General features: G+C 33.4%; 1 protein-coding gene across 2 annotated transcripts in view; it reads left to right on the plus strand.

The window, feature by feature from the left end:
- LOC132942430 (discoidin domain-containing receptor 2-like) overlaps positions 1–13,098 on the plus strand; it is a 178,660-nt gene that overhangs the window by 46,355 nt on the left and 119,207 nt on the right. For both annotated transcript variants that reach the window (XM_061010787.1, XM_061010786.1), the window contains exon 3: positions 4,309–4,470. In XM_061010787.1, the coding sequence (XP_060866770.1) occupies positions 4,380–4,470 (91 nt within the window). In that variant the 5' untranslated portion in view covers positions 4,309–4,379. The remainder of the gene's footprint in view (positions 1–4,308; positions 4,471–13,098) is intronic.

A 13,098-nucleotide genomic window follows, 5' to 3' on the forward strand; every position in this document is an offset into this window, starting at 1 on the left:
AATAATATTTTTTGTTGGTAAAAAAAATTGTAAACATAATTATTATTTTTAAATATTATAGAGTTGCTTTCATATTTTAATATAATCGTTTAAAAATATATCCTTTCTCTTACCACTGTTTGCAGATTTACCACATTTTAGTGCGAACTCCACCACGCCCTATACAATTATGATTTACTTCCGCTCTCGACAAAACGGTGTTTTTGTCGTTTAATTACGGTGGATAGTACAATTTAATAAATTATACTCTTTCAGTTTATTGTAGTGACAGTATTTGAGGGGTGTCCCAATATGTTTTGTTGCGGTTTCAATGACTGTATTTTTAAATCATAAAGTGGACAACTTGTTTTTAGAGGTGCACCGAGGTTTTTGTTGGTCGAATAACAGTGTAGCTATAAATGTATTTTTCGTTGGATCTTGTTGAAAACACTAGTGGAAAAAAGACGTCTGTGCTGCAGGAATGCATTTGATAGATGACTTTTGTTTTATGGAGTAAGTGAGGGGGTGTTGGTGAGAGGTGAAGAATACCTAGGGTACCCAAAAAGGTCCTTATGGAAATAAATATTTCTTTTTCTCTTATAATATACATATTTATATTTTATATTTATACATATACGTTTTTTTCTCATCCACCGGCCATAGAAAAAGCGGGGTCGCGTCATTTCAATACTGCGTGCACGCCATTTGGCCAAGTTAATAAAATACCTCCAAGTGAATGTATAAAGAAACTTCTGAACAACTCGTTCTCCACGTTTATATTTATAGAATTTTACATGGAACGAAGGTGAATCTTATGACATTACAATGGCCCGAAATACCTAACGCATTAGAGTCCCTGGACCTATAACAGGATTAGCTTTCAAATAGGTTTCCATAGATTATTACTAAGATATGGATTACCAAATTTGATGTGGGCGTGAATTAAAATTGCATAGTTTTGGAAATGATGAATTTTAAACTAGAAAGTGCTTCACCGTCTATCGCCATAACCATTCCAGTCACACGAACGCCACTTTAGCTTATAATTTATGCATGGGCCATCTACCATTTTCTTTTGTATATAATATATTTACGTGCACATGTACGTATTTTAGCGAAAAATGTTGTTGTCTATTTTATCCATTGCCGACATTGCACTCCCGTAAAAGCTAATTCAATTGTGAAAAAATGTACATTTAATCCATAATTTTGCGTTGTATGAATTGTCTACTGTACAGAAATCCCTTCAAAGCAAAAAAATTGTATTTTAAAATAAAATTAATGACGTTCTCTGGTTATGTTATATTTTCTCAGTACTTAGTTTTTTTTCTTTTTATCTTAAAAGGTTGCAATAGTTGAGCATAAAAGATGTGTCAAAATACGTTTACTGTTGTTTAACAAAAGCTTCTTTTTTCCATACTGCACTGACCCTTATGCCATCACCCCCTTTCCTTTACTACCACTGTCTGTCTACCGATCAACCCTTAATGCCGTCTGATCCTTTAAAAGGATGTGTCCGCAAAGGATGTCGGGATGGTGTAATGGGACCACCGATGTCCTTACTTTTGACTATAATGTGAGGCCAGGAAGTCATAATGACGGCATGCTTTTATTTCCTTCACATTGAATCGATCTCATTTCTAAATGGTAAAATCACAATATAAAATAAGATCAAAATAAAATGTTAATATTATTAATACACAAGCCCCACAGTAGTTAGGTGGTAATGTGGTATAACATACATTATTGTTGAAATCCGAATAATAATACTGTTACAAAATATAAAATATTAATACAACTCACGAATAGGTATCGATAATCACAGTTTCCTGTGAAAATAACTTATTGTTATATTCATAACAAATCCATTACACTCGTCGGTTTCCATTATATCTAATCTGTAGTGCGTTGATTTATTTCCCTTCGATTTCTGACTTATGATTGAATAGGCTTTTTAATATTTTATATTGACTTAAGATAAACCTCTAAGCTTATAAGAATATAAGATTATAGATACATAATAACATTGAATAATATACGTATTCTTATGATTTGAAAACTCAAACTGATCCATCACAATAACTGGTTATATACACACATCGTTTATCACACTTTAGGTAGTATAATAATGTGAATTTATAAGGAAAATTCAAATTTTAATGTAATTTATTTAAATCAAAATAATTTTGATGTGATGTAAGTATTATTATAAATATATTTGATTGAAGACGGTATAGGTACCTAAAGAAATTAAAATACAAGTCTTTCAGATACGTGGAATGCACCTAAACAATTATCTGAGTTTAAAAATGAATTAATACAATACACTGAGAATATATAAAATATAATAGTAAGAAAATATGTTTAATCAGGCAAATATTTTTTTTTAAATTCTAAAAAATTATATATACCTAATAATAGTAATAATAAAATAAATTAAAATGTATTTTGTTTTAAATAAACGATGAATATAATTAATTATGATTTCAAACATAAGCTTAACGATCTTATAATTTAATACATAACATGTTATGTTATCTGTAAATATGTTATACCTATATTTAATAATTTTTGAAACTCTATCGTGATCGAATTCCCTACTATCATCGTCCATTTTTACAGTTTGAACAATTGTTATCTCACGTTAATCTTTGATCGTTTCCAATTTTCTCCGACAAACAGTCCCAAGAGAAATTACTGACGATCTGACCAAACTTGAATGGCACTCTGGCATCTTCAATTCGTAGACCATTGTGTGGTTTTATACTTGTTTTAAACTGACTTTTTTCACGAAATCGATATTAAACGAACGCCATTATATCTTTAGTGAGCTTTAAAAAACACTTGAAAATACGTCATTTTATATTCACATTATTAGTTATTCCAAATGAACTTTCTAATTATTCATATTTATTGGCAGGTATTGAAGTATTTTATTAATTTTAAATTTAAATTTCTCCAGTAATTAAAAATTAAAAAAAACATACTCTAGCTTACTATATTCAGTCATTTAAACAAATATTGAAATATATATAGGTAGTTTATAAAAATACAATTTAAAAATCGTATAATTAATGTTTGAATTTTGTCGACTCCCTATTTTCGAATTACGAGTTTACGAATGCCTTAAAAGAAATAAATCACTTGGTTCTCGGTTAGATATTAAATTTATGAATTTATAAAAATAAATAATACTAAATGTATGCATACATATTTTATCTGTGAATAAATAAATATCACAGAAATAAGCCTATCTACGAGTGTAATTAACCGAACATATTACGGACTTATAATGTCTGAAATGATTAGGAAACTAATGAATTTAAAAATACATATCTATATATTTTATAAAGCTAGGTGAGCAAATATAATATTCTAAAATAGGATGAATAATTTCCGGTCAAAACATTTATATCACGGTAAATAGTGGGACACATATATATAGATAAGCAAGTTTATGAAAAAAAAAGTCAAGGTAATTTAGTTCAGTAAAGTAAACATCAAGTTGTAATTTAATGGTAACTCAGTTTTATGTTAAGAAAAATACTAACTCAACTCTAAAAATGTTTATAAGTATTAATTATTTTTAATTAGATAGGTACCACTACTATAGTGATTGTACAATATCCAAAAGGTTTAAAGTTTAAATAATACATGAATAAGTTATTATTTCGTTAAACATTCATTTATTTTCCACGATTCTAATATAACCTATCTTAATATTATGTCAGTGCACTAATCTTACAAAAGATGCGTAGAGCTATTGTAGTGCAGTGGACAGTGGTTAGGCAATTACGTGTTTGTATATCAAATAAATTATTTAATGGAGAAAAATTTAATCGGTTGATTTAGATTTAAAACCATTATACATAGGTATACGGCATGATTATATACAAAAAAATATTAGATGAATTTTTAATTTGAACTTTGGTAGGTACCTATGCGTATAAACATGATTTCAATATTATGATATAATAATTATTACGATATTTGCATATTATTTTTCAAATTAAGTGAACGAAAAAAGCAACATTGCAATGGAAACTGTAATTATCTATAAACAGCCACCTTTGCGTCGGCATTTTTTCGCGTGGAAACGCAATATAATAGTATTATGTTATTATTATTATTGTACACCAAAATATCAGAGAAAACCGGTGACTGTGCTGGCCTGATGGCTATAATATTATTATGTTATATCGTTCAACGATGTCTGCAGTATGGTCCGTCGTTTATATAATATATTATATATATATATATATATATATGTATAAAATAATGTATATTATTATTATTATTGTACGAACGCTGTGTTTTTTGGTTTTGCAGTATACACACGCTGGGACGACGAGGGGAGGAAATAAAGGATATAATATACGAATCACCACCGCACAGCCATCATGCGACGCGGAGGGGTTCGTGATTTTTCCATCATCCTGGCCGTATCCACCGCTTGTTTTATCGGCCAACTGACGCTCGGCATCCACATAAGTAAGTCGTATATAACAATATATTATATTATATCGGTACACCTCACCGTCATCGCCGCAGTATGGTATACATAATGTAACGTCGTGAGAGTGAAACGGTCCGAGTCCATCTGGCGAGAGATCGTCATCGTTCCCCGCGCGCTTTATTTGCCGCGACCGCCGTCGTCGTCGCCGGCTGTTGGCCACCCCTTTGCTCACTCGCTCACTCTCTCATTCTCTCTCTCTCTCTTTCTTCTCTTTTCGTCCGTCTCGCTCACTTCTCCGTATAGGTTAATAACGAAACAATAAAAACTTTTCCTGCGCGAGTGTGCGGTGTCGGTATGGGTAGGTGACTGTACGGCGAGAGGGTGGATTTTTCACGTCCAAACGCGCCCGCGGACGATCGTTGTCCGCACACTCCACCCACACTCTACGGCCCACGGTTCCGGAAATCCGATTTCGGGGTCGGTCGGTAGGTGGTGAAATTTTAGCGGTCTCCTCTCCCCTTCCCGGAATAATAAAGCCGTTTTGCTCCCGTAACCATTAAATCCAAAGTGCACCACCGTCGTCACCGTAGTGCAGGATATCGTATAACGCTCTGTATACATATCCCCGACCATTCCTATATTATGTATTAGGTAAGCACTCGGCGTCTTATGTTATGCTATACCTACGCTGAGCGTCACGTTTTGGTGAACGCCGTGGTCATGATCGGTATGCGTATTTCGTTTTATTTTTTTTTTCTCAAAAACGACCGGTTTAATATGGGCAATTAGAACTATATGTACCTAATAAAAGAAAATGTCCAAAAAAACACGACATACTAAATTAATATCAACTTAAAAATTATAATTTTCAAATATTTAGGACCAATCGTTATTGTTGTGGACACTTTCTGTATAATAGTATATACTCTTAGTACTGGCGTGGTTAAAACGTTCCATATATTGTAAATTATATTATTATTTTAAACATGTTTTGATGTTAAATTTTAAAAACTATTTAACAGTTAGTTTATCTTATAGTTCAAAAACTATAATCCATAAAATAATGGTAATATACTAGTAAAATAATGAAACATAATTTCCTAATAACAAAGTATCAGCAGTATATACTATATGTATCAATGTATGTTGTATAATGTAAATTGTAAATAGTATAGTATTTACAACTAAATTCAGAGGATGACTGAGATAATATACACAAGTTTCATTATTTAAAAATAATTCATACCGGCTAGTAAAATATATTTATTTTTATTCAAAATAAAAATAACCCTTAGCATCTTGGTCATTGGGAGTTCATTGTTTTTAAAAAATTATTTTGCATTATTGGTGTGAGAAACATTTTTTTTCTCTGTATACTAAGAATACTTTCCTCCCCAGTTCATATATTTTTTTTTTTTTTGCTTCTGAGTAGAGCGACGAGTGCTTCGTTCGGGTTTTTAGGCAATCGTCTTATAAAACAAACTGCTATGTTAGATGATATTCGTTTCAAATAAAAATTATGGTATATCATTTATTTTTATCACATATTTGATATTATTGAGGATAGTAAAACGAATGACGACGGTTTATTGGTATATTACGTCTTATACCTACTCTACAGTAGTGACTGTTGTGTTTGATTAGGTATTTCATGTGGAACCGTAAAAAACGTTGACCTAATGTGGTCGGGAAACAACGAATATCGGCGTGAGGATAAAAAAAAATATTAAAAAAAAAGAAAGCTCATCCGAACCGTGGTGTTCCCAATAAGTCGGTTTGTTAATTATTTAAAACATCCCGGGCGCGACTATATAGCAGGGACCGTATAGGATGATTGTCCGGGGAGGACAAAAATTTCGAATAATAAGCTTATAACTCTTTGCCAGGATTAAAATTAGGGTCCTTCGAAGGGTCGTGTTGCGAACGGACACACTGCACACGTATATTATATAGTCACACATAATGGATTTCCGCAAACACGAGTTAGTTTGTGAGTATGCGCGTGCGTGCGTGAACGGGTGTGGTGTGGTGTGTGTGTGTGTGTGTGTAGGTGTGTGTGTGTGTGTGTGAGTAGGCTATGTTTCGCTGCGTTTTATATTATTATCGCCCGGGCGGCCTTTGAATAATTTAACCGACTTCGTTATTACGGCCACGAGATATACAAGTGTCCGTTAATCTGATCGCATAAGAGGATTTCGGATTATATACGAAACGCACGCGCGCGTGTGTATATTATATTGTTTTTAAGTCTGGGAAAGAGTAAGAGCGGGAGGACATATGTAAATGGACACAAAGGCGGTGGTGGGGTTTTATTTACAAAGTATATAATATATATAAAAAAAAAACCAAGGGCCCTCTACTTTTATTATGCGTACGGGACATAATGAAATATATGATGGAAAAAAATGTATACATTATGCACTCGCTTTATTTGCCGCGCGAGTATTTTTTCACGCGTTTTCCTTCCTTCGGGGCACGGTAACTGTAGACGGGTGGAAAAAAGGCTGAGAGAAAATCCCTTCAGTAGCAGCTGGACGTTCAAAAGCGACTCGGCGTGTGAGGGATGAAAAACACTGCTGCAGAAGCAGTGGTGTTGGTGATGATGGTTAAGGGTGCAGGTGGTGGTAGAAGTATAACGGCATTGGCAGTAGTAGTATTGGTTTGGGCATTCAGTGCAGTTTTCTAAATGGTTTTTCACAAATTTAACGTTCAAAATGGTTTATGTAGTACCTAAACTGCTTGTTTCAGTTTTTTTTTTTACTATTTTTATTTCAATTATTATTATTATCTTAAACGAAAAATACATATTGGGTTTACTGGAGAACTCGATAATTCACCACGTGGGCAATTGAATTAACCACTCGACTCTAAAGGGCCCTGTGACACATGACCCGAAAAAATATCTGCGGGTGGATGGACGAGAAGAGAATCTACGCCAAAGTGCTTTATCTTAATAGTTTTCTGTCACCCTCGAACATTGTGTCAACTTACTGATAGTAGCCACGCACAACCACCATAGCTAACGCTGTCTCTCCCAGCATAAAAAACCCTCAAAAGCAAATTTCCCCACCAAAGATTTTCAAAACAAAAAAACTCAACTAAAACTTTTAGTTTTTAATTTTTCCAATTTATTGAACCGCGAAATTTGAGTGGGAAACCGAGTGCAGCTGTCGTACCATTTACTAATTAAGAATGGGGTGGTTCACTAGTACAAAAAAAGTGACATAAAACTTATCATCTTATAGTCTATTCTAAGGATTTCTCATACCCGGTTGTAATTTTTAAAAAAATGTGTTTCTTAAATAATATAGTTGTATTTTTTCTTCAAAAGATATTTTCGTTAACGTTTTTGTTCACAACATTAATTCGTTTAAACTTTAATACAGCTTTTTAGTTTCAAAGCGAATTGAAAATGTTATTGATTTTAAAATAATATGTGTTTTTTGTATCCACCATCGTGTTTTGGAGCAGTAAAATTTCTAACTTCAACTTTGAGAGTGGTTTCTAGCTGTTACTTGGATCTAGTTGATACTTTGGAAAGTAAAAAGTAAAGAATTCACCGTAGGTATTCATTTTAATAATCGTAAAAAACTAAAAAATATTTTAGAAAAAGAAAAACGGAAATATTGTGCTGCTTAAGTTATCGACTGAATTAAATTTAACTTTTTTATATTAATTCAAAAAAGAATAACTGTAGACATTTTTAGCAAATATTACATATTCTAGACATAATAAAAATTTCAAAATATTTTTGTTTTTATTAGATACTTATAGACATCCTTATGAGATATTAATAAAATCGTTAACTTTTTTGTAGTTAATTTTAATTAATTTAATAAAAGAACTGCAGAGCGACTCCATTGGTATTATTTTGTATTTTAAACTGCCATAGTTCTTATTTTTAAATTTCCATAAAAGAAATTTACGAAAATAATTCTTTATTTCTGATGAGAACCATATATATGCCATGTAAATAGAACTCGTTTGGATAAGTAATCAAAAAATATATATAATGATACTACTTATAATGTTATAGAATTGATTTTGTGGACACGTCGAAAAATAATAACATAACGCAACATTTCCCTAGTATTGTAATAATATACCTCGTGAGAATAACAATAACAATATTTCGAACGATCAGTGGAAAAAAAATTTCCGGTCTGGTTGCCAAAACTTATATTATGCTACGTTATGCCATAAATTACGTATATATATATACAGTAGGTATACCTACTCTGCGCTACCGACGAAAAAGTGGTATAGCTCGTTGCAAATTTTGAAGCAAAAAATATCTATTTCAAACAACGAATCGATGTGGCCGTGAGAAATACGCCATTGTCATAATACTTTATGTAGAGCAAAAATGTGGGATGGCGTTGTACGTGATCCGGACATTCGGTGCTAGTGATGCAGATTTCAGACGAAGCTGAGCCGTCACCGAAAGCGGTGAAAAACGAATTTTGTACATTCGTATATACACTCTAGTGACCGATACGACGATCGAGACTTGTTTACTCACAACACAACACTAGATATAAATTCATAGGTACTCGAAAACGGTGACGTGAAATCGGTTGTAGACCGAGAACCGCGGCCCGACGTTCTGTCGCACTGCACGGAGATGTAAACGCCAAAAACCAAAAACCAAAAAACCTATATCTGCTAATGGAAAACAGCGCGAATACGGTGTGATCGAGACGTGACGGCGGAGACGGATATGCTGAGAAAACCAACTGTGGTATAAAAGAACGATACCGAACATCGCGGTTACGCGCGAGTTACCGTAAACCGCCGACGGTTTCCACCACACCGTGTCGCTATCATGAGCGTGTGTGTTTAATACGCAGGTCACACACGTTACCTACGAGTCAAACATATATTCGACTTTACATATTCTATACTTTACCGACGTAATATGGTATGGAAACTCGCGGCTTCTGCGAGCTCAACTTTTCAGCACGTTTGGCTAAATGTTAAGACCCCCGTCGGATTTCCGGACCTGCACTGTCCGAACTCGTCGGTTTCACACGCTTTTCCATAAGTCGGCAGAGCCAGCTCCGACTATGCCCACCATAAAACGATGTTGTACGGCAATCGTATATATACCGCAGTGACCGTGACCGCGGTAATCGTTTTTACGAAATAGTCCAAGTTTTTTTCCGAGCCCGCTTCCGAATATTTTCAACCGAAATCGTCTAAACTTCTGTTCGTTTTCCGCGTCCGCTCGTGATACGTACGCGCAGTAGGTGTACACGATTCCGGTCGGAAATATCGATCTCTAACCGACGACCGTTGTTGCGTCTGCCAGTTTATTTATTTAGTGATGTTGTACACTAATGTGACAACGTTTCTGTGAAACAAGTCTGAACCACCATATTATTATTATTATTATTATCATCTCCTGCTCGATGTAACGCGCTATCCGTTTTCTAAAATGTACGCCACGGGCTGCTTGTATAAAGGTTGAATATGCACATCAGTTACCTACCTATATTATTCACAGGTTCCGTGTACTTACTTTGTAGTCATAGCGACGATGTGATATTATGCCTCCATGACGCTAATTTATAATGTATTACATTTACGTACACTTCACGTCATATATTTCAGAGTATTAGAAATCCTTGTTAAAATAGCCACGTGACAGATATAATAAATATTAATTATTATTATTGTGCACTATCGCTGCTTCGTATTATTCAGATACATAATTATATACGATGCGTACCACAACGTTATTATATAGTATAGTTATAGCCGATAGACGGTACAATCGGATAGAGTGCGAATTTCGTAGGCAATAAGATTTTAAGGATCTTCCAGTATATAGTCGTTTACTATAGTTAGATAATAGTGCAACTTTGTACTATCTGTCCACTTGATACAACTTTGGTAGTGTATGTATCTACTTATACATTTCCGATCGAGGGATAGCATTTTTTAGGTATTAATTGTAAAAAAAATAACTCATCGTTTCTGTATCATGCCTGTAAACAATACGCATATCAATTATATTTGATAACAATCAACGATTAACAGACAAAAATATAATAATAGTTAATTAAATATTATAAATATTTTCCTGAACAAATAATTGATAGATAATCCTAACGAGTTGCAATTATTCAGTATGATTTTTTCAAATCGGCCTTAACTTTGCCATCATTTTTTCTTCTTGCAAAGTACCTATATTCGAAAAAAACTGTTTGAAATATTACAATGTTTCTTCAAAAAAAAAAAAAAAAGAAAAGAATGATCACTTTGCATTAAAAGGATATGCTATCGAAAAACTGGAAGAAAAAAACCCAATACTTGTATATATATGTGTGTCCATCATGATTTTCTTTAGTAAGAGTATTTATTCTAAAAAAAAAAAGAAACAAATCACTCCAGTGTGCGCACGTAACCGGCCATCTCTGTTGATGCATCGTAAATTATTATGTGAAATGCTTTTTACTAAGAAAAATAATATCCATAATATTCCCTCGCCGTAGCTGTTTATCAAACGTTCCGGCATAATATTTTTGTTTCATTATATTATTATTATGTTGAACGAATCTGTCCGATATACCAAATAATATTGAACGAATTAAAAATTACGTTGGGTAACTTTAATTTTTCTCGATGAGTCGAACGATATTTGAACGTATTCCCTGTAGTATTACACATATTAATGTATAGAACAATGTTAGAGTATATGTATATTATATCATGTATACTTCTTAGTTTTTCAGTTTAAAATTTGTATTTGCACAAATAAATTACCTTTACTTTGTACGATTCATGTCGGGAAGATGTTTTTTCGATTGTATCAGAAAAATATCTGAAAAGTATTGTTTGATCGCCGTCACTTTTCGTGAAGAGGTCATGCACACACTTCCTCGTCATTTTCGATTTATTGTTTACACGACGAACGAACCACCTTCACGAAATATTGACCGAAGCAGATTGTTTACAATTTATTCTTCGTTGTTAAACCCATCGTGTTTGTTTAGCTGATTGACAGCCGGCGCCGTCTAAAGCCGTCGAGCTCGATCCGTCCGATAAAATGCAACGACGCATTCGATGGATGTGTTGAGATTTCGTATTAATTTGGTTCTATAATTCGCTTGACTAACGAATTTCGCGTTCCAAAAATATATACGTTTGAACCTTTTAAATGCTCCGATACTATATGAGAAATTGTTTGAAAACTATTACTGAATAGTAGCAGTGTAGTAGTTATTGTAGTAGTAACGGATTTACATAAGTAATTCAACGATTTCGGTTAATTAATCATTAGCTTTGACTGAACAGAAACATAACTATTTCGGAATGTTTAAGCATAGTTCTATATGAGCGCTCGTGATGGAAAATGATAATTTTAATTTTGATATCTTTGCGCAAGTTTACCGTGACTCGAGTCACAAATACATTTGGCAGGAAGTTTATAGCCAAATATTATTATGTAATATTATCATTCTACTGAATTCCTACATTATTGTAGTTTAAACTGTACCTACTCGATTATTTCGCAGAGTAATGGTTATTATAATATATACTGTTGTTTTGTAGCATTGTTACGCGAGGTATCCAAGTTTGAGACCATGATATATACACATAATTTATTGGTATGTGTTTTAAATACTTAGAAAAAAAATGCAATTATTTTTTCAAATAAATGCGTTAATATATTGTTTTTAAAATACAGACCACAAGCAATCATCGTGACGTATGAGATTCGTTTGACGTAATAATTAACTTTGACTAAAAGATAAATAGACAAACAGTGCACTGTTAAAATATTAACACAGAAGTACTTGGAGATTTATATTTCCTACTAGCAGAACCTAGAGTTATATTCATTATTTTGGAAATGAAAATTTAACACACCCCAGAGTGATTTTAGAAACTTTGATGACTTACTGATGGAAACCTCTGGGACGTTTTGTTGTTGTACAAAAGTTTCTAATTAGAATTACTACGTAAATTATCATACTCGAGTAGGTAAAAGTGCACACGGTACGCGTTTCAGTGACGTTTATGATGATAGAAATACACGTGTGGCCAATTTTTCGTGCTGCGAATGCAGCAGGTGTACTTACGGCTTGAAAGTAGGTATGAAACAAAATAATGTTGATAGTTATTAATTGTTATTATGACGTTAAAACATGATGAAATTTTCAAAGAAGTAGCGGTTTAACACTGCCGCAGCATACGAGTTAATTTAGCTTTTCGCCGAATTCCGTACGGTGTAAATGAAGTGCCACCGTGTATATTGTCTTCTTGTGTTAGGTTAAGTATCGATTGTTGACTGTAACGTCCAACAGGCACGCTACCCGTAATCACTTGTTCGCACCGTCATGGGAGCAGGGGGATTATTTATTGTGCTCTAACGCCGGAGAGAGAAACAATTTTTTTCGCTCTTTTTTTTCAATTATTGCTTCAACGAAATGTACGCCTCTCTTGTCGCGATGCCTTTTTCTTTTTTTTTTCTGTTGCTTTCTTTTATCACCTCAGACACGAATACACTGCACCCCTCTCCGTTTTTAGTGTCAAACGACCTGGAGATAAATAATCTACCCTGTTTTAAAATGCTCATTCGGATTTATCTAAATTGAGGTTGTTTCGTGAACTCGGGCCTAGAGAAGGGTCAGAATCGACGATTTAATGTATTAGAT

Source organism: Metopolophium dirhodum, chromosome 4, assembly GCF_019925205.1.
Source record: "Metopolophium dirhodum isolate CAU chromosome 4, ASM1992520v1, whole genome shotgun sequence".
Classification (NCBI taxonomy): domain Eukaryota; kingdom Metazoa; phylum Arthropoda; class Insecta; order Hemiptera; family Aphididae; genus Metopolophium; species Metopolophium dirhodum.